The following is a 22,517-nucleotide window of genomic DNA, read 5'->3' as shown; positions in this document are numbered from 1 at the left end:
GTTCCCAGTCCACTTCCTACATCACCTACCAGCAGCATCTGACATCGTCTATTACTCTCTTTACTTGGCTTTCAGGTCCACACGTTTTCTTGGTTTTCCTCCTCCTCAACTGGGCTGCTATTTCCTCCTACTTTGTTCCTACTATTCCTTGGTAATAATATCTTCTGCTAGCTCTTTCTCATCTCCCTGACTGCTTAATGTTAGAGTATCCTACCACTCAACTTCTGACCTCTTCTCTTTTCTCCTACAGTCACACCCATGGTGATGTCATGCAAATGAGTGACTTTAAATACCATCCATAGATGGAGGACTCCCCACCTTACATGTTTAGTGTGGGCATCTACAGTGTAATCCAGACTCATGCATGTAATAGCCTACTCAAAATTTCCACTTGGATGTCTAATCAAGATCTCAACCTTAACACATACAAACGGAGCTCCTATTTTTCCTCTCCAAATCTGCCTGGGACTGAGGTGTGAGAGAACAAAGGAAAGAGAAGGAATATGGGGGATTTCCCTATTCTCTAAGCATTAGGAATCCCCCTTCCTGATCTTGATCCAGAACTAGAGGTTCCTTGTGGAGCTCTCTATGTCTGGATCCTGGTGCCCAGGTCCAGGTTGCAGACTAGCGGGTAACAGAGGGGAAGAAGGGGGGAAGGGGACTTGCTGCCTGTTCAGCAGCACTTCAAATTTTGGACTTTTCCCCCAACCTGCCTGCTACCATTTATTTTCCAGAGTCCTCAAATAGCTATTCCATGTGTTCTGTCCAGGTTCTAGAGCAGCATTCAGTGGGAGAGACAGGATGGAATCTACTTCCTCCATGTTACCCAAAACTGAAAACTAGAATAAAATTTTTATTTTTATACAGCATTGTATTTTTCCTAAGTTAATTGCCTTAAAGATTTGTTTAGGGGCTGGCCCCGTGGCATAGCGGTTAAGTGCGCGCGCTCCGCTGCTGGCGGCCGGGGTTCGGTTCCCGGGTGCACACCGATGCACCACTTGTCAGGCCATGCTGTGGTGGCATCCCATATAAAGTGGAGGAAGATGGGCACGGATGTTAGCCCAGGGCCAGTCTTCCTCAGCAAAAGGAGGAGGATTGGCAGATGTTAGCTCAGGGCAGATCCTCCTCACAAAAAAAAAAAAAGATGAATGAGCCATGAACTATTAGGGGTCACTTGGTTCCACAGTAATAAGTAGCTACAATGCATGACAGAAGTCCGATGGCCCCATGGGATAAGAACAAATTGTTGTCGGAATTCACAGAAATTACAGAAGCTTTGGCAGAGACATCAGGAAATGTGGTTACATACAGTAAGTGATCTTTAACACCAGAATCGAGAGGTAAGGAACACGGAAGAAGCGAAGCTTGGGTGTTTCTGGAAAGGTTATGGTGTTCTTGTAGGGCTGATGCACACAGGGACAGACTTGCCTTTCGTTTCTGCCACTTCCTAGCTGTGTTACTTGCAGCAAATCTTTTATCGTCCAGTTTTTAGTTTCTTTACTGATTAAAAAAAAAGGAGTAGACTGGAAAGTTTTAAAGATCCTATCCAGTTATGTTACTTCTGCCATTCTGTGTCGATGAGTACGTAGGCTGAATACAAATCTTGAAGGGCTTTTGTTACCAATGTTATGTGTTTGAACTTAGGAAGTAGGCAGTGGGGGGGGGGAACTGGGATGACGAGATGAAGAGAATGTCATGATTACACATATTCATTAGGAAAGTGGTCTGTTACCAAAGATGGTTATCAGGATTACCTGTGGAGGTGTTCAAAAATGCAGCTATTTGTGTCTTTGGCCCTAGTCCTACAGATTCTGCGGTAGGAAAATATTATGGATATCTGAAGTTAGGGAGAGACTGGATCTTGAGAGTCGAGTTATGCAGCTGTTACAATAATTCATTTGAGTTAATGATAATATAGGCAAAGGAAATGTCAATGGCTATTCCTTGAGAAGTAAGTCATGATCTTCATCTTCCTCATCTTTTAGGCTTTCTTTAATCATCAACTTTTCTTACCCTTTCTAGGGGTTTTTATTCCTACCATCTAGCATGATAGATAATGTTCACATCATAGGTAATATTCACTGAGCGCTTTCTATCAGCCTACAATATGCCATGAAATTTATACCAGAACCCCATGTCTGTGGGGGCAGATGACCTGTGAGCTAGATATGGTTATCGTACTCACTTCATAGGTAAGGAATCTGTGACTTGCCCACGATCACAGTGTTAGAGTAAGAGAAGCGTTTTAAATGTGAAATCTTTCTGATTCTGGAAACCAAACCCTTAACCACTAAGCTGTACGGCCATAGGTCTTGGAGAACTGGTCACCCTGGCTGCCAGAGTCCTCTACTTACCTCTTTTCTCTCTTCCTTTTTATCCCTTTCCTAAAATATAAGTCCACACCAGAAGGTGTTTCTAAGAATGCTAGTGCATGCATGATTGACATCAGTGTTATTTCAATGAACGAATGTGTCCACCACTCTATTCTGCCTGTAATACTCTGAAAAGACACATGCACGAAAGATGTTTCTAGGACATTCTCAACACAGTCACCAGAGTGAAGCTTTAACTTGTCAGACCATCTCACTCCTCTCTTAAGTCCCCCCAGTGTAATCCTGCAATGTCCTCATCTCCCCTAGAATAAAAGCAAGCCCATAATTATAATGGCCTGTGCAGCCCCTCCACATGATATACCCCATTACTTTGTGGGATGGTTAGTTTTATGTGTCCACTTAGCTAGGGCATTCAATCAAACACTAATCAGTGTTTTGCTGTGAAGGTATTTTGTGGATGTACTTAACACCTACAGTCAGTTGACTTCAAGTAAAGGAGAGAGAAGTAATTATTCTCAATAATGTGGGTGGGCCTCATCCAATCAGTTGAAGGCCCTAGGAGCAAATATCCAAGTTTCCCCGAGAAGAAGTCATTCCACCTCAAGACTACAGCATCAACTCCTACCTGAGCTTCCAGCCTGCTGCCTGCCCTACAGATTTCAGACTTGCCAGCCCCCACAATCATGGGAGCCAATTCCCTAAAATATATCTCTTGACATTATGCATATATATATATATATGAAATATATATATATATATCTTATTGGGTATAAGATAGATAGATACTACATAGGAGATATATGTAATATATCTATTAGCCTTTCTATCGTATGTCTGTATATACTATATTCTCTCTCTCTATATATATATATAATATATATAATATATATTTATCTATATCCTTTATTTACATCCATTATACTTTATCTGTATCCTATATCTGTACATACTGCTATATCCAATAGGATCTATATCTACGTGTGTCTAGCTGTCTATCTGTCTATCTATCGGGGCTTTCCAGAGAAACCAATGTGTTCTCTTGGTTCTGTTTCTCTGCAGAACCCTGACTGACACACCTCGCCTACCCTCTCACCTTGTTTCCTTCCCTCACGCTGCTCCAGCCACACCAGCCTCTGCTGGGTCCTCAAACACACCAGGCATGCCCCTGCCCTAGGGCCTCTGCACTGGCTGTTCCATTTGCGGGACCCTCTTCCCCCATATAACCCGATGGCTCGCTCCCCACCTCCTTCAAATTTTGCCTTCTCAATGAAGCCTACACTGAGCCACTCTAGTTTAAATTGCAGCCCATCCTCTCTCCTGCCCCATTCTCCTTACCCTGCTCTACCCTTTTCTTTTTCCCATAGCACTTGTCACCTTCTCACATACTACGTAACGTATTTGTCCTACCTATTGTTTATTGTTTGTCTCCACCACTAGGAGGTAAGTCCCAGGCAGGAAACAATCCTTGTTTATTTTGTAGGCTGATGTATCCCAGGTGCTTAGCACAGAGTAAGCACCTGATGATACTTGTTGGAACAACAATGAATGAGCAGGCTGTGGGGGTCAATGAATGGGGGCCCATGAGTCTAAGATGAGGTCTTGGAACTGATCGGCTGAGGGGTTTGCTTAATGAGTGGGGTCTGCACGGGCAGTGATTGGTAGGACTGGAGGGTCAGTGTAGGTATATGGGGTCAGTGATTTGGCATCTCTGTGGGGATTGTTAAGGAGACTCTGGCCGTCAGTGACTGTCAGAGAGGCTAATTGTCTTGCCCAAGATCACCTATCTAGTAAGCAGCAGAGCTGGAACTGATCTCAACAAGTGTTAACCTCAACACTGTACAATTTGAAGATGTGAAAGCTGCCTGAAGGAAGTATACAGTGGCAGGGGCGAGACAAGGTCTGTGGACCCTGGAAAATCTCCATCTGGCAGATCAGAATGGGAAAAATAACTCAGAAGTTGCCACTATGGGTAAGTCCAATATTCAGTTGCTCTAGTAGAATAACCTAATGGTACTTAATCTGCCAGATTATATCAGTGAACAGCTCATGGGCCCGTGATCCTTTAGACCAACGTGCCCTTCCTGCTAGTTCTGTTTCTGAGTCTGCAGGTGAGTATGAGAATGAATCACAGCCAGACGCAGGTGCTGGCAGAGGACAGGGCCCACAGCAACGTTCCCACCAGTGTGGGGAGCTGGTGCCCTGGAGTGGGGATTTTGATATTGGTGTGTAGGATGAGAGGGAAAGATACAGGAAGCAGGAAGCCTAGTTAGTATCTTACCACAGTAATCCATGAATGACATGAGGAGGCTTAACATGTCCAAATCCAATCCCTTCACTCATCTGCCTCTCCACACCCCTGTCTGCCTTTTCCATCCAGTCCTCACATTCAGTGTCTCCCCTTTCAGAGCCTTATCCCCTTATCTCAGTTCCTACCCTTTGCTCCACAGGTTGAAAGGTCATCTCTGAAACTCCCCACCTGCCTGTCACAGCTCTCAGTACTCCGCTCTGTCTGTCCACCTGGGGCAGATTTCCCCCTCAACGCCCAAAGATGGAAAATATCTACACTTGGGAATTCTTCCTATTTAGAAACAAAGATGTCAACATAACAGAGCATTTCTGAAGAGGTTTCATTCTATAAAATGATGGTGGAAAGATCACTTTGAATTGTGCATTTTATTCCATTTTAGAAAGAGTCTTGGGCTGGCCCTGTGGCTTACCGGTTAAGTGCGTGCGCTCCGTTGCTGGCGGCCCAGGTTCGGATCCCGGGCGCGCACCAACGCACCACTTCTCCGGCCATGCTGAGGCCACGTCCCACATACAGCAACTAGAAGGATGTGCAGCTATGACATACAACTATCTACTGGGGCTTTTGGAGGAAAATAAATAAATAAATAAAATCTTCAAAAAAAAAAAAAAAAAAGAAAGAGTCTTGCAAGTTGATGACTACATAAAAAAGCAACAGAAAACCCAAGTCAAACTTCTGGGAACAGTTACATTTACTTAACAAGAAATCACTGAGTAAAGTGAAAGACAATGAATGTAATGAATTTGGGGGAAATTTCCAAAGAACACAAATGTACTAAATGTGGCAAAACTGTAATAAATGCATCAAAAAGTCACACTAGTGAAAAGGCATAAGAATATAATTAATATGAAAAAGGCCCTCCTCTACAAGTCTCAACTCCATGGACACAGTGATACCCTTATGAATAGGTGAGGAAAGGCTCTTATCGAAATGTGATCCTACTCTGCCGTGGAGAACTCCTACTGGAGAGAGATGCTGAGACTGTAATGTCGAGAAGCTCCCGTCCAGAGCCCCAGTTCACTGGAGCATGTAATCCACACTGGGGAGAACCCATTCATGGGCAATGGATGTGAGAGAGCCCTCAGGTAGAGCCCAGGTCTCATCCAACAGAGAAGAAACCACACAGTCAGAAGCGCTTATAAAGTCCACAAATTTGAAAAAAGAACTTTATTCAGGGGTTCAAATTGATTGATTGGACATCAGAGAAGGCAAAGTTGTGCATGCAAATAGCACGGGAAAACCCTCAACCCCCAAGGAACATCAAAGACACAATGGAAGGGAGAGATCTTCTGGTACACCGGGAATCTGGAAAGCCCTCTCCTAGGAGTCAACCTCTGAACACACTGGAGAATTCAGAAAGGAGAGAAACCTCACACATGTACTGAACATGATATACCTTTAGGAATAGAGGACGCCCCACTACACACAAAATGGTGCATGCTGTGGAGACCATCTGCAGGTGGACTGATGGGAGATGGCCCGTAAGAAGAAGACAGAACTTGCTGTGCATCAAAGAACTCACATCTGGCAGAAAGGCAGGAATGAGTGTGGGAGTGTGGGCAAGTCTTCAGCAGGAAGCCAGGACTCTACGTCAGAAACTTCACACTGGGGAAATCCTCCAAATGTGGAAACGCTCTTACCAAGAAATCATCTGAACTCCAAGTCATACGGTTCGGAGTGGAGAAAACCACAAAAATGTAAAAAATGTGGAAAAGTTTTTAACTAAAAGTCAAGACTCATTGCACATCAGAGAATTCATACTGGAAGAAACAGCAAGAAAACAATAAATATAGGAAAACCTTCATTGAGAGATCAGAGCTCACAGACTTGCTAAGAGTTAATATAGGAGAAAAACCCTATAAAAACACTAATACGGAAAAGCCTTCAGCAAGAAAACACACCTCGTTATACATCAGAAAACCCACACAGGAGAGAAGCCCTGTGAAAGGACGAATTTTGGAAAGCATTCAGCAATAAATGAAACTTCATCAGTCACAATGCAGAGAAACCCCAGGAATGCAGCCAATGCGAGCAAGGAGAATCTGTACACCAACAAGGGGATTCTGAGGAGAAGCCCTATTAATTGAAGCATGTGGAGACACCCAGTCCCCAGGTCAAAATTTATTATGCACCAGAGAGCCTGTATGGGGAGGGTCTCTCTGTTGTACGAAGTGTGGCTGATCTTCAAAATCAGTTCCAGACATTAGATACTAAAGAATTCACACTGATAAGTAAAGAGTCAATTTAACAAATTTAAAATTTACCCCAGGGAAATAAAATTCCATAACTTAAACCAAGCTTTTCGTAAAAAAAAGATTACTGAAAAATGAACGTCCATGAATCTGAAGTCCAGGCATCTTCCTCCCGCTGCTTCATGCTCGCCTTTCAAAGAAGACCTCCCAGTAAACATGGGGAGAGAAGAGTGTTTACATCCATCCTGAGTTACCCACTTCAATCAATCCTCACCATGGACGCAACTCTCTCTGTCACTGGTCCCAACCTAGAACTCCTGAACATACTCCCTCACCGGCATCAGAGGAGGGCAAATGCCACCCTGTTGCTTTATTCTCATGCCACTAACACCACACTAGTGTATCTGATTTTCTTAAGGTTCAGAGTCATTTAAGGGAGCAGACATGGGAAAGGAAAACGCTGTACTCTAAGTGTGGCATCTCCCAGAGCCCAGGGGAGAAGATCCCAAAGAAAAGACCTTGACAAAGTAACCTCACAGGCACATCCCAGTTCCTCTGCTCGCTCCCTGTCCTGTGCAGGCCATCTTTTCTCACGGGGCTCTCAGCCAAGGCTCCAGCCCCTCTGTGCTGGCAGAATACTGACCCGAGCCCGAGTTCCTCAGATCTCCTCTCATGGAAACTGCTCCTCCCTGCCTCCAACCCTGTGTTTCACTCTGACGTCTGCACATTTTCACACCCTGCCCAACCCCCAGGCTCTGGTGGTTGATCAAGGGGTGGAAATCTCACCCACACTGGGCCAAGCCCAGGGCTTCATTGTGATCTCTGAACTTGAGACCAGGGAGTGTAAGTTTAGTCTCTCTCTGCAGTAGGATTCTTTTGGTGGCTGCTTCCCACCATGAGTAGAAAGTCTGGTCTGCAGTGAGGAAGTATGAGGCCGACATGCATAGAAGAGCAGGGATAAAAGGTGGCGCGTGGGTCCAGGTATTTCTGAAGACCAGCCCCATCCTGGTTGTGTGGCCTTCGTGGACTCCCTGTCTCTGATTGCTCACTGAAGACCTGGACTCTTTCCAGCTTCCACCATGAAGCGAGGGAAAGAAATGAAGAGAGGAGAGGGAACAACTATGCCATTTCATCCCCCGACTCGCTATTTGGGGGCCTCTGTGTCCTCGCCCTTGGGTGGGGCTGCCACGGTGGAAGTTGTCTTGAGGCTCCGCTTCCGCTTCTGCACATTCTGCTCCGGGTGGAACAGGATGACGTAGGTTTTGGGTACATAGAGCATGCCCAGGGACACCGATGCACTCAGGCTCAAGGACACAGTCAGTGTGGTGGTTTGGATGTAGATCTGAGCCGTGGAGGAAGGGACCAGGTGGGACTCAGCCCTACTCTCTTCCACCTCCCCGCCCCCAGGTAGCCTGGAGGTGAGTCTATTTCAGTCGGGTGAATGGGAATGAGCACTTAGAAAAGGACAACAGCATAAGCAAAGGTTCTGAGGCATAAAGAAGCTCCTGAAGAAGTCATGGTGTGGCTCTGGCGTAGGCAGGAAGGAGCGACAGGGACTGAGTGGACAAATGACTGAGGGAAGCGAGGGGTTGATTCACAGAGAATGACGCCTGGGGAAACAGTCCATATGCCTAAAAAGGGCTAGAGCATGTTAATGAATGAAGGGACCTGTTTTCAAATGTACAAATGAAGGAATGAACCGAGATTAAATAAAGGAGCGAGTGGGCAAACAAATGGACGATAGGCGTGAATAACAAATGTTCTGCTATACACGTGAATAGATGACAGAATAATGATTGAGACAATGGACTGACAGATTAATGGATTGGCAGACATAAAGTACATGAAGAAGTCATTGAATAAAGACAAATAAATTGACGGTTAGAGGTGTGGATGAACAAATGAATGAATAAAGACAGGAAGAGAGGCATGACTGAGTGAACAAGCAGAGGGAGCTGGAAAAACAAATGAGCGAACAAGTCAGTCCATGAATGAATCCACCACCCAAGCGACCATCCAAAGGAGTGGCCCGGCTCTTGGAACAGTGGAGCCCTTCCGTGGACGGGCAGGAAACAAAAGGGGAAGTGAAACCTATGGGGGACCCGGATTACCTTTTCAGCTGACTGGGCGGTGCCAAAGAAGATAGGCACAAAGGCCAGCCAGACGATGCAGGTGGTGTACATGGTGAAGCCAATGGGCTTGGCCTCGTTGAAGGTCTCGGGCACACCTCGGGCCTTGATGGCGTACACCGTGCACGTGACCATGAGCAGGAAGCTGTAGCCCAGGCAGCCAATGAGAGACAGATCTGACATGTCGCACTTGAGCACCCCTCTGGCCTGCTCCGGGTCCACGGTCCGCTGCTCTTCATAGTCGATCACGCTGTGTGGGGGCCGGGCCCCCAACCACGCCATCACTCCCACCACCTGCAGGAGCCAACACTATATCAGAGACGCACCTAGCCCAGCCGCCGACCGAGGTCTCTGGCAGGTTAGAGTCCCTCGAGGCACCTGGCTTACTGAGTGGGATGCTCAGGCCTGAGAGCCACTGTGGAAAGGGAAGGGCCGTCCAGGAGGGGACAGCTAGGCAAAGGCTGTGCCACGGGCTGGGGAGAGAAGGGCTGCATGGAGGTGTGTGCTGGGAACATCGGGGTTGGTTGGGTAAGAGGCCCCAGGATGTCCTAGTCCTGTATTCCAAACATTAGTGACCACTGACTGCGCCCCGTGAGGCGCAGGGACTGCGGGCACAGGCTCTGGAATCAACACACCTTCTCTATCTACAGAATGGGAACCCTCATAAGCTGTTGTGAGGACACCATGCCAGCTTGGGGGAGGAGCCGGAGCCTATCCCAGCAGAGATGTTGTCTCCTCACAGCCCTCCAGGTGGGCAGTATCCTCTCCATTCTGTAGACGTGAGAACACTAGCTTGATCCTGTCTAGCACACAGCAAATCTAGTTCCTGAAAACCCCTTCCTTCTCTCGATCCAGAGAACTGTTGAACAAGGTGTAATGAAACCATATGTGAATGCAGAGTGAAGCTGAGAATAAGGAGGCACTCGATGGAGAGCAGTAAGAATATGAGCTGATGACGGGCAGCCTGGGAGGTTATCAGAGTCAGACACAGGCCCTAACAGGGAGGAGATGGAGTGTCAATTCCCCCACAGTGACAGGAGACATGACCTTGAGCCAAGGGAGGCTGGGGAGCGGGAACTAAGACACCCGCATGAAGGCAGGACCCTGGAAGGGCTGCCCCATACATTCGGGCAGGTTGTTCATTGCACAAGAGAGCCTGATTTGGGGGGTGTGCAGGCAGGGCTGAAATCTAACCAACACTCCAGTGCTGTGCACCTGGAGCAGGGCTGTGTGATCCTGGAGGAAGGGACGTTTTAAAATAACTTTTACCCCCAGAAGGAGCACCTTTTTGTGATTCTCCCCAAGGCAGCAGCTCCATGAACAAGGGACTGTTAAATAACACCCCGCCCCCTGTCCAGGAAGGCAGCACAGAGGCTCCTCTTAAAACACGCTCTAGAAGGGGGAGAACGTTGCCTATCAGAAACTAAAACCCAAGGCCTGTGATACACAGGAGTGCAACCAAAGGTACCCCACCGACTCTGCAATCCAGCTAATGGATAAAGAATCAACATCCAGCACATGTAACCAACTCCCACAAAATAACAGAAAATGAGTGAAGCCTAGGAACAGGTACATCACAGGAGAGGAAATTGCAAGGGCCAAGTGCACTGGGAATTAAGTACAGGCAAATTAAAGCAACGAGATCCCATTTCACGTCATCATGTTGGTAAATAACCTAGGGAAGTTGAAGGTGTGCCTCTTTGAAAGGGTCAAGGGTTCCCAGAAAGGAGGGTGTCATGTGGGGCGTCCATAGGTGAGCTGGGGGACACTGAATGTAGTCTACGCTTCTCCATCCTGGGGTGAGGGGCACCATGGGGGTTTCAGGCAGGGAAGCAGTGAGGCGCCCTCTCAGGACGTGCTGGGCACTGAGATTCTGGGCTGACCGGGGAAGCCCAGGCCCTACTATGTGCAGGATGACGGCGGCACCTGCCAGGCGTGGAGAAGTGCAGGGACCCAGGCCTGTGGGTGGGAATGAACGTGCAGAGCTGGGGAGGGAGAATGGCTCACCTGGAGTGGAGAGTGCGCCGTGTCAAGACGAGCTGAGCACGGGCCCCCCACCTGGCCCTGAGAACTGGGCTGATGCTGCAGTGTCACACAATGTCACACACACCTGTCTCTTAGTACCCTCTGCACAGAAGGCAGCCAGTGGTGGCCAGACCACGAGAGTCACGTCCAGTGCTGTGACAGCACGTCTTAGAGAAAGCCCCAAGGGAAGTCTGCTTCTGCTGCACAAGATTCACAACATCCTGGCCCTCTATGGACCTGGGTGCTCCCCTCCACGGTAACATCCCTGGCGCCCAGGCCTCTGATCCAGGTCACCCCAGTGACAGGGCTGCAGGAGCTCCCTTGTTGGAAACAGACTCTTTGCTTGAGAACAATTCATCAGAGAGTTCTTTGAACTGTGTTTGATACGGGAGCCAAATTGTGGAAGAGCGTGTTCAGTTCACGAAAATAGTTTCCCCGCTTTACAGAAAAATAGCTGGACGCTTGCACTTGCTGACCCGCTTTCCTTCAAGGAGCGGGCAGGGGCATGGCCGCCGTTAAATTAGTTCTTCTGGGTACAGGAGAACAGGAGGGCCCTATCTCCTGCGGCTTCTTTTTTTTTTTTGTAACATAGGAGCCAGAATAGAAAAAAGTGACTCTCTGATTCCTAAAGTGGAAGACAGCTCCTCCTCCAACCCCAGGTCGGATCCGCCCACCCTGTCACCTTGGGAGCCTGAGGACCCACCTGCACGAAGGTGAGGCTGAAGGTGATGACCAGCTGAGACGTGGGGCTGATGAAGGGAGGGGGCGTGACCGAGCGCTTCCCTTGCTCGAAGATGCGGTGGATGCGGTTGGTCTTGGTGAGCAAGGCAGAGTAGCTGAGGGTGGTGCCCAGGCCGAGGAAGAGCCTCCGGGCAGCGCAGACAGCGGCCCCGGGCTCGGCCACCATGAGGAAGGTGATGGCGTAGATGAGGAAGATGCCGGTGAGGAGGACGTAGCTGAGCTCGCGGCCAGACGCCCGGACGATAGGCGTGTTGTTGTGCCGCACAAAGGTGGCCACCACCGTGGTGGTGGCCAGGATGCCCAGCACAGCCAAGAGGAGGGGCGGGGCCGCCCAGGGCGAGGACCAGGTCAGAGTGACCACGGGCGTGGGGCGGCAGCCCGTGTGGTTGCGCGTGGGCCTCATGTCCCTGGGGCAGGCCTCGCACGTGAACTCGTCCACCTGGAAGCGGTACCCGTCACAGGCCTCACAGTGCCAACAGCAGGGGACGCCCTTCACCATCTTTTTCCTCTCACCTGGCCCACAGGGGAGGCTGCACTGAGACTGGGGCACCTCGCGGGGATCTCCCGACCACTGTAGGGCTTCCACCTGCGACACAGGAAACACGGACCTGTGACCTACGCCTCCAGGAACCATGAGCCGCCTCCCGACCCCGGAGCTCAGCCTCTGCCACTCACGTCCAGCCTGAGGTCCTCTGCCCACTGGCCCACAGCCTGGTAGATGCCACTGCCCGCACTGCCATTGGCCGCCTGGTACTGGAAGATGTCGTATCGCCCGGGTGCATCCCCGTTCTCGTTGAACATCACGGGCGTTCCTGCGCTGCCTGGAGGGGAGAGCCTGTCAGCCCAGCTGGTTCTTCAGCCCATCAGAGCCAGCCTCCTGGAGGGGCCCAGGCCCAGCCAGGACAAAGGAAGAGCTCAACAAATGCACATGCAAAGATGCTCAACATTGTCAGGGAAATGCAACTCAAAACCACAGAGGGGGCCAGGCCATGGCGTAGCAATTAAGTGCCCACGCTCCAATGCTGGGGGCACGGGTTGGGATCCCTGGTGCGCACAGATGCACTGCTTTCCAGGCCATGCTGTGGCGGCGTCCCATATAAAGTGGAGGAAGATGGGCACACACGTTAGTCCAGGGCCAATCTTCCTCAGCAAAAAGAGGAGGATTGGCATGGATGTTAGCTCAGGGCTGATCTTCCTCACTAAATAAATAAATAAATAAAATTGAAAAAAAAAAAAAAAAAACACCGAGAGGTACCTCCTCCTACCCATTAGGATGGCCGCTGTCAAAACAACAGAAAATAACAGGTGCTTGTGAGGGTGTGGAGAAATTAGAACGCTATGCTTTGCTGGTGGCAATGTAAAATGGTGCAGTCACTGTGGAAAACAGTACGGCAGTTCCTCAAAAAATTAAACATAGATTACCACATGATCCAGCAATTCCATTTCTAGGTATATATCCAAAATAATTGAAAGCAGAGACTCAAAGAGATATTTGTACATCTACATTCATAGCAGCATTATTCACAATAGCCAAAAGGTGGATGCAACCCAAGTGTTCATTGGGGGTTGAATGGATAAACAAAATACGGTCTATCCATACAATGGAATATTATTCAGTCTTAAAAAGGAAGGACATTCTGACACATGCTACAACAAAGATGAGCCTTGAGGACATTGTGCTCAGTGAAATAAGCCAGTCTCAAAAGGACAAATACTGTATGATTCCACTCATACGAGGTCCCTGGAGTAGTCAGACTCATAGATACAGAAAGGAGAATGGTGGTTGCCAGGGGCTGGGGGAGTGGGAGAGTTAGTGTTTAACGGAGAGTTAGTGTTTAATGAGCACAGGGTTTCAGTTTTGCAAGAAAAGAGTTCTTGAGGTTGGTTGCACAACAATGTACACCACTAAACTGTACGCTTAAAAATGGTTCAGACAGTAAATATTCTGGTATGTGTATGTTACCACAATGAAAAAAAGAAAAAAGAAAGAGCTGAACTGCTCAGGCGAGAGGATGGGTTTAGACTTGGATGAAGGTCTGAGTGGTGGCATGATATTTGTACGGATTTGAACCCTCAGCTTTATTTCTTTTAGAAGCTTGTTCTCCCAGCTTGTAGAGCTGGTCTGCAGTAATGTTAAGTTGCGGTATTTGGCAGAGAGAAGGTGCTCAACACTGAATGGAAGAACAGAGTTTTTACTTGTATTTTTTTTATTATTTATCTATTTATCTATCTATTTATTTATTTATTTTGTGTGTGTGAGGAAGATCAGCCCTGAGCTAACATCCGAAGCCAATCTTCCTCTTTTTGCTGAGGAAGATTGGCCCTGAGCTAACATTTGTTGCCAATCCTCCTCTACTTTATACGAGACGCCTGCCACAGCATGGCTTGATAAGCGATGCGTAGGTCCACGCCTGGGATCCGAACCTGCAAACTCTGGGCCGCAGAAGCGGAGCGTGCAAACTTAACCACTACACCACCGGGCCGGCCCCTTTACTTTTATTAAGGACAGTAATTGAATAAGAAGTGTCTCTCTCCCCACAAACCATGAGCACAGCTGAGTCCCTGTGGGCCTCTTCAGAAGCCTTCATGTGAGCCCTGACCATGCGCCAGGTGCTCTCCTGGCATCAGGAGGACATACCCGGCTCGCGTCTGTGCTCCAGCCGTGCAGGGCCTTGCTGGGGCGGCGTTTGGGAGCCTGAGACTCAGAGTGGGCAGCAAATGCACCTTCTGCCCAGCCTGCACTGGGCCCCACGCACCCAGAGTCCAGATGCCTCCACGCTCTGTGCCATGGAGGGGAGAGTTGTGTGTGCCCCTTTGAGGGCTCCAGGCAGAAGAGGTCACAGAGAAGTTCCCCAACACCTGAAGTTTGCAAGTTGGGGCAAGGGTGCTGAAGCATGGGGAAGCAGGAGTGTTCAGAACTGGTCCCCAGAACTTGGCTCGAGCCTCCAGCTCTCAGGCCCAGGTGCCCCCACTGTACCTTCTGCCTCTCCCGTCCCTTGGATCCTGCATCATCCCAGGTCCCGCAGAGAACTCCATCCCAGCCGGCTTCCCCTCACTCAAGCAGGGGCTCTGGCTCCCACTCACCATTGAAGCGGACCGCCCGAATATACTGCAGCAGCATCCGCCCATCAGTGGGCTCCATCGCCGGGCACAGGCCTGTGTGCCCGGGGCAGAGGGCCTGGTGCATGCTGTGGAGGGCGTGGGCGATGGCGTACACAGCATCAATCACAAACTGCACCTTCCCCTCCTGCTCGTAGGCGGAGTCCCGGCCAATGCGTTCCTCGCCTGTCCCAGGGAGGCCGGGAGGAAGTGTGCCTGGCCCCCAGATGCCCAACCTGGCCTCCACCTTCTCCCTCGCCACCCTCACCACCCTGGGCCGCTCTCACCTGTGCATTTGCGGGTGGAATCATCTGACTGGGTACCTGAGCTGGTCAGTTTGCAGTTAAAATTCTCTTCCCAGAACTCGGCAAACCAGATGTTTCGGCGGTTGTTCTCCAGGGAGCGGGTCATGAAGTACTGGTCAAATCCTGAGAGGAAAGGAAGGAGGGAGGGGGGTGGCAACTGTCTGAGCCAGCCATGGTTCTCCTGTGTCCCTTCACCACTTGCTCACTTTGCAGCTAGGAGTGCCCACACGACCAAGTTCTGGCTGGTGAGTTCAAAGCCATCTGGGGGCTCCAGGGTAGTATTTGCATCCTGATGAAAACTCAGAGCCTCACCACATAAAAGACTTTTAAGCTGCCCCTTCTTTCCTGGTTAGGATGCTGCTGTGAAGATGTAATGGGTGGAGCTTCAGCAGCCACTTTGTGAATAAGATGCCACAATCGTGAAGACACATAGCAACCACGGAGGATGAGAGACAGAGTGGGGACAGAGCTCAGGGCTTCAAGAACGTCAGTGACTCACTGCCCCGAACGTGAAGTCACCTACTTTCAGACCTCTTGTGACAAAACACCTTTATTGCTAAAACCACTCTTGGTCTAGATTGTCACTTGCCACTAAATGCATTCTAAGGGAAAGAGAGAGTGTGAGGGTGTGTACCCCCAAAAGGTTGGGAGCCCCTGGGATTCAGGGCTCAGGCTTTACAAGGATCTGTGCTTCATAAAATAGCCTTGAAGCACCTCATCAAGGGTGGGAAAATGCGCAATCCTGTTGTAAAATGAACATCCCCGCTGAATTCTTCCAGATATCTCACAGGTGGATGCGGGGCGAGGCCTCACCATCTGATTAACAGGACAGTGTGTCCCACATCCTTGTTTCTTTCCCTCCCACCCCTGCCCTCAAATTAGAGTGCCTTTGGCAGAACCAGGAAGACAGGCATCGAATTAAAACAAAAAAGACTAACAATTCTTCACCCTGCGCGTGGGGTGTGTTCTTCCTCATTTGCCAACTCATCCACACACTCCTGGAGGGATGTGTTCACAGAGTCCCAGAATTCTGGAATCTAGAAGGGACCTGGCTTGAGGTACACTTTTACAGATGGGGAAAATGCATGCCCCCAGGTGGGGACGTGGGGAGGGACAGCAGAGGTGGGGATACAGAGGAGGGCTCCCTGCACTCGCCATCAATGGAGGCCCTTTTGGGCAGGATGGTGATGGCCCCCACGGCCACGTCCTCCAGGTTCAGAATGGGTGAGATCTTGGATCCCCAGCTGTCCGAGCCGACCCACAGGAAGTGGCCAGTCAGGTTGGCCTGGCGTGCAGCCTCCAGGACTCTCCTGGCAGGAATAGGGCTGGGGGTGAGCAAAGGCCCGAGATCCTCCTCCAACTCACCCCAGCACTTCCCATTCTTCTCTCTCCATCTTTCCAGTCACATCCACATCACTCATCAGACCCTCGTTTGTCAGGAAAAATGGGGCATAGGGTGTTTAGGACACTTGCCCTGGGCTTCAGGGCAGCCAGGCCCTGACCCCAGGCCTGCCCTCCTGTTCCGTGCACTGTAGCCCACTTCACTCCGCCTGGAAGAAGGGCCTCCCTTCCTCTGGCAGAGCCTCCTGCTGGGGCTCAGGCCGGGTCTGTGGTCTCCTGCTGATAGCCCCTGGACTGGCCTGGGCTCCTTCCCTGACAGCTCATTTTCTGCACTAGATCTGCCCAAGGGTCTCTCTCACACTGTGGATTATAAAAACAGACAAGGATTCTTGTGTGTTTCCCTTGTCTACACTTGGAGCATCTCCATTCAGACTAGGCCTGGTTCATTTCTGAGGGCACCAGAGAGGCGGCAGCAGGCAAGCGTGTGGGGGCAGGCCGACGAGGGCAGGTGAGAAAGAGGGAAAGGGAGGAAGGGAGGATGAGCATGGCGGGGGGGGTGTGAGAAGAGGAGGCAGGGGCTTCAAGGAGAGCCTTTGAAGAACACTACGACTGAACTCGCCATTCGTCCCACCTGATGTCATCCTCATTGGCAAAGATGATGATGCCCCGGGCGTTGGGTGTCTCCATGAGTCTCCTGATCACCTTCTTGAATTCTCCTGGCTTTGGTTCCCTGGGGATCTTGATGGACTGGGCAATACAGACCCCCCCTGGGTGTCGGGGATGCCAAAGTCAGCTCTCATCCCACCCACCCGCCCACCAGAGCTGCCGCCACGCATGACTATCACTGGGTCTGAGTCCTCCAAAGAAAAGGGGCACTTGCCCATGGGGGGCACCATCCAGGCTCCCCACCATGGACCCAGTGCCCCATCTCATGGCTTCCACCCTGTCCAACGGCCCCTGGCTCACCCCTCTATAGGTTTCTTGATGCCTCGGACCCCCTGCCCCCAACTCACCAGCCTCGCGGGAGATCTGCACAAAGGCCTCAACCCCGCTCTCGCCATAGTTGCCCTCGGAGGCCAGTGTGGACACGTAGTTCCATCCCAGTGCCCTCACAATGTCCACCATGGCCTGGGCCTGGTAGGAGTCAGGCGGCACCACGCGGGAGAAGAAGTCGAAGCGTGTAGAGTCACTGAGCTCAGGGGCCGTGGAGGCATAGCTGATCTGGGGTATCTGCAGGGGGGAAGGACACCTGGGCTGTGGATGGAGGGTCAGTGACCCTAGGGAGGGAGGGCAGTGGGGATCCAGGACACGGCTGGAGGCATAGAAGTCTGAGGTTAGGGTGCTGAGGGCCAGCTGGAACTGCCACACGGAAAGGCCAGAAGGTTGGGGGAAGATCTGCATTTTCTGAACGGGTCTGATGAAATATGCGAGGTCTGATGGTCTAGGGGAGAGGGCAGGGCCACCATACACAGTTGCGCAGGGTGTGTCCTGAGCAAAGGGGAAGTAGAGACTCAAGTCCAGTCCTCAGCACAGGCTGCATCTGCCTGGGGAAAGGAACACCCTTGTCAGCCCCAGAGGACGACATGATTTCCTAATTCCTACAAAAGGGTTGTCTGTGTGGGTGGTCGGCAGCCCCAGGAGGGGTCAGAGCAGGCAGGGGAGCTGGGGAAGGGCATTTGATTCCAGGCTGTGTCTGGGCTCATGGAGGGGCCCGTTTTGAACTGGGTTTATCTGTGCGTTAGAGTGACTGACAGCGGATTACAGCTGAGCTGATCCAGGATAAGCGGGAGGAGTATGCAAGGGGAGAGGAGAACGGGAGCAGAAGGCGGAGGAAGCCGGTGGAGGGAGGCTGGCAGAGAGAGGGGTGAATCAGAACCACGTTCAAGAAGGACACACTCACAAGCCAGAGAGCAAAAGGGAGCCAGTGGGGGCTGATGTGAAGGTCAGAGGCGGAGAAGGTTCTGGAAAGAGTGGGCTGGGGCTGGTCTCAGGGAAAGGGTTGTTTGAAGCAGGGCAGAAAGAAAGTGTGGAGACAGTACGGAAAGGGGAGGGAAAGAGCAAGAGGGAGAGAGAGGAGAGAGGGAAGGAGGAAGGGGAAGAGAGAGAGAGAGAGACCAGGAGACAGAAGGAGAAAAACAAGAAGACAGACAAAGAAAGAGGGAAAATCAGAGAAAAGGAGGCAGAGAGAGGCCCTCTGGCTATAGTGCCATTCATGGATGTGCAGTTACTCTGGGCAGTCCAGACACTGTAGATAATCTTCAGAACAACATGCCCCCACAGGTGGAAACTCCTTATGGAAATTCATTGAAAATATCTGAGTTCATAGCCACGCGACTGTGGGAAGTGAACTCGGAAACCCTCATCTTTGCTTCTGGACCAGGAATTGCAAAACGGCCCCCAGGGAGACAAATCTGGCCCAGGGTTGCATTTTGTGCTCTACACCTTTATTTTTTTAATTTTTGAATTTGTAGCCAGTGTCTAAAATCTGGGGCTGCAGAACCACCTCAGTCTTGGGCTGAGCAGGCAGCAGTGGGACCCGGGCTCACAGGGTCCTGCTCACTCAGCTACAGTCCCCAGCTGGCCCCAGAAGGCCCTTGAGTTTGAGACGTCTGCACTCGACCCTTCGACACAGGGAAAGGGACAGAAACCAGAGCTCCAGGCAGGGCAGGGGACAGAGCACACAAATGGACAGACGTGGGCAGGAGACACCAGACAGAGATTCCCCCACCCTCCCAACACACACACACACACACACACACACACACAGGGAGGCCACACACTTCTCCCACTGCCAACTAGAAGTTGTGTCTTTGTGCTCCACACCGAAGCTACTATCCAGGGGAAACTGGGGTAGGGAGAATTAAATGGATGCAGACGATGGAGGGGAGCCCAGATAAAACCTCTCCCCAGCATGCATGGGGTAGAAACAGAGGCCACTCCTGGGAGAATCAGCAAAACTCTCAAGAAACAGATGTCCCCTCCCCTAGCCAGATGGAAGCAAAGCCTTCCTCTCTCCACAGAAAGATGGGAAGACAGAGACATCCCCTCCCCTCACAGAACCCCAGCAAAACTGTCCCTGTGAATGACAGAAAACCTCCAAACGCTAATGCCAAAGGCCCCTAATCCCTGATTCCTATGGCCCCCCAAGTCACTGCCCCCTAGATTGCAAAGAAGGTGCTGCCTCACACAGAAGACAGTTCCCTAAAGATGAGGGCTCCGCAGGCCCACCCAGGCATCTCCCACAGGGCAGGGCCCTGGAGGGAAGCCCTCTAGAAAGGAGACCCCACTGTGGCCTCTTTCAAATGTCCCTTGAAAGACCATTGAAGGCAGACGTTTTGGAATTGGATTTAAATGATGATCAAAAGGAGCAGAGTGGTAAAGTCCTTGTGGGCCACCCCCGCTTCCCCCCCATCCCCGCCCCCAACCAGCCAGAGGCATGTCCCAGTTGCCCCACCGGAAGGAGGGCCCTAATTTCGGGGAGAACTTTCGTCTCATCACCCAGAGCTCTCCACAGGGCTCGGGGGGCAGGACCACCACGCACGGTTGTGCGGGGCGTGCCCAAAGCAAGGGCACTCGAGCAAGGGGCCAGGTGGAGGCTCAAGTCCAGGCCGCCGGCTCTCGCCAGTCGGCCCGGGCACAGGCTGCATGTCGTCAGCCCAGAGGGAAAGCGTCCTTATTCCCACAGAGGGCGGCGGTGCGGGCGGCAGCCTTGGGAGGGCGCAGAGCAGACAGGGGAGGCCGAGGCGGCTGGGCTGAGACTCAGGCTTGCGTCTGGCCCAGCGGACAGGGCTTCTCTGAAGCAGCTGTCGATCTTTCTGAACTAGAGTGATTTCTGCAAGGAGACTGGACCTCAGTCACCCCGAAGGCGAGAACGGGAGAGACGCCAGACCCCGAATACGGCCCCGCGGCCCTCACCGCAAACAGGCGCAGCACGTTGGCGACCATGATGGAGACAGAACTGGCCGAGGCGCCCACCACGGCCACTACGCGCTCGGGGGGCGCGGCGCGCAGCGGGGGGACACCCCCCGGGCAGCGCACCGCCGCCTCGTCGCCGTCGCCGCGGCCACGGATCAGCGCCTGCACGAAGCTCAGCGCCTGCTCCAGCGCGTACGTGTCCCTGGAGCAAGTGTCGAGCAGCCGCGCGCCCAGGCGCACGCCGGGCAGCAGCTCGGGGTCGGCGTTCACGCGGTCCAGCGCGTACAGCATGGCCTCCAGTCGGTGCACGCCCTGCTCCTTCTTCAGCGGCCCGCACGCCCTGCCCGCCGCGCCCCGCGCGTGCACCGGGAACAGGCCGCCCAGCGTGAGGCCGCCCGCCACGCGCACTGAGGCCGCGGCGCACGCCACTCCCGCCTGCGCCAGCGCCACCAGCGGCGGCAGCAGCGCCACGAGCGACGGCGCTCGGGCGCTCCGGGTCCGGGCCATGGGCTCGCCAGCTGCGGAGGGAAGACAGGGCGAGGAGGGGAACAGACAGGAGAACGCTAAGAGTGCCCCGGGTCGGGGGAGAGGGGAGGGAGCCCCGGGTCCTGGAAGAGGGGAAGCGCGCAATAAATGTCGGCTGAGCCAGGTGCAGAATAGATGCACTACCCTCGCCTAGCCTTCCCAGGCCGCCACCTTGTTCTCACACCCTCTGAACCTTATCACATGGGTCCCCCTGCCCGACCACTGCCTCCACCGCTCCAGTCTTGCCCTTCCCCGACAGCATGGGCCGCCCTTCCTCGGGGCCCCTCCCCAGGGCACACCCAGGCCCCTCCGTAGCCACACTCACCTGCGCCAGCCGCTGTCGGTTCAGGGCACGGCTGTAACAGATGCGGAGGGCCCTGATCGAGAGAGGATTTAAGGATTCCGGGGGAGGGATGAGAGGCCGTCCTGAGAGCGGAGACCCCCTCCTGAGCATGGGGTGTGCGCAGAACCAGCGCTCCGCGTCTCCTTTCCCTTCCTCTCCTACTCCCTGAGTTTTTCTTTCCTGCCTTTGGATGTGTCTCTGACCCCGACTGTCTCTGGCTGTCTCTGACACACACACTCTGTCCTTCTCTCTTACTCTGTTTCTCTCTCACTCTGTCTCTGGCTTTCTCCCCACCCCTCTTCTGTCTCTCTTCTCTTTCTGTCTTAGTCTCTTTCTCTCTCTCTCTCTCAATTTCTCTTTGTCTCTTTGTCTTGCTCTATTTCTCTTTCCTGGCCACCAGTCTCTTGGCTCCAGCTGCCTAAGGGACTTAACTTTCTCCTTGCAAAACCCCCAAACCCGGCAGGAACCCAGTGAGTGGAGGGAGAAGCACAGGCCGAGAGAACTGAGTGCGGCTGCACAGGAAGAGGGAGACCAGGGCCAGGCGGGCAGGAACAGTGAGCAGGCAGACCTTTAATATTAGTGAGGACTCTGCTAGGTTGCACGCAACAACTATGCAAAGAAGAGACTTTTGCCATCAGCCTCATTTTGTGGATGCGGAAATAGAGACCTCAATCAATCAAGTTACTTGCCCAAGGTCACACAGTTGGCATGTGTCAGCATCAGGATGTGCACCCAGGGTGGTGTGCCTCTGATGGAGGGAGGGGACAGGGTCAACTGGCCCTTCAGCTCCCAGCCCTACCTCTTGCATCAGCTGAGGAACCCTAAGGAGTTGCCCTTCTGGTGGTTTATAAGGCCTTCCTAGGCTCCAGGCTCTGAAGCAGTGACCCCCACGGTGTGAGGCTCTGGGAACCTGAGCTTCCTCAATCATGTTGGGGGCTAAAGTGAAGGGGCTTGGCCAAGAGATGCTTTTACCATCCTCATCATACTGAAGCCCAGATTTGGCTCTCTGATGCCGAGAGAGCAAAGGGCATCCTGGAGACAGCTGGTGAGCTCCCAGCGGGAGGGATTAGCGGCTCGTCCTGCGTGGGCCTGAGCAGCTTGGGGTCCATTAGAGAGGGTGGATTAGGGCAGCCGCAGGGCTTTGGGCAAAGCTGGCAGAGGAGCAAGCAAAAGCCATGTCACCCTTCTTTCTTCCCCCACCACATCCAAGGGCCCTGATGGTCTGTTTCCAGAGCTGTTCAAGCACCTCTCCCTGGCAGAGGCC

General features: G+C 52.0%; 1 protein-coding gene across 4 annotated transcripts; it reads right to left on the bottom strand.

The window, feature by feature from the left end:
• Positions 1-5,714: 5,714 nt before the first annotated feature.
• On the bottom strand, positions 5,715-21,850 carry GRM6 (glutamate metabotropic receptor 6). Of its 4 annotated transcripts, XM_087429234.1 has the most exons (11): positions 21,236-21,299; positions 20,386-20,903; positions 17,484-17,700; positions 17,102-17,237; positions 16,285-16,439; positions 15,112-15,252; positions 14,810-15,010; positions 12,401-12,546; positions 11,688-12,311; positions 8,942-9,253; positions 5,715-8,172 (listed from the first exon to the last, which is right to left on the bottom strand). In XM_087429234.1, the coding sequence occupies exons 2-11, from the start codon at positions 20,890-20,892 to the stop codon at positions 7,975-7,977; spliced, it is 2,637 nt and encodes an 878-aa protein (XP_087285360.1). In that variant the 5' UTR covers positions 20,893-20,903; positions 21,236-21,299; the 3' UTR covers positions 5,715-7,974. The 4 variants fall into 4 exon arrangements, with proteins under 4 accessions (XP_087285360.1, XP_087285359.1, XP_087285363.1 ...); XM_087429233.1 differs by having other exon boundaries at positions 8,080-9,253; XM_087429237.1 differs by lacking the exon at positions 20,386-20,903 and having other exon boundaries at positions 8,080-9,253; positions 21,236-21,850.
• Positions 21,851-22,517: the final 667 nt, after the last annotated feature.

This window comes from Ceratotherium simum, chromosome 4 (assembly GCF_057802395.1).
Source record: "Ceratotherium simum simum isolate JZ-2026a chromosome 4, ASM5780239v1, whole genome shotgun sequence".
Classification (NCBI taxonomy): Eukaryota; Metazoa; Chordata; class Mammalia; order Perissodactyla; family Rhinocerotidae; genus Ceratotherium; species Ceratotherium simum.
This window is presented reverse-complemented; position numbering and strand designations above follow the sequence as displayed.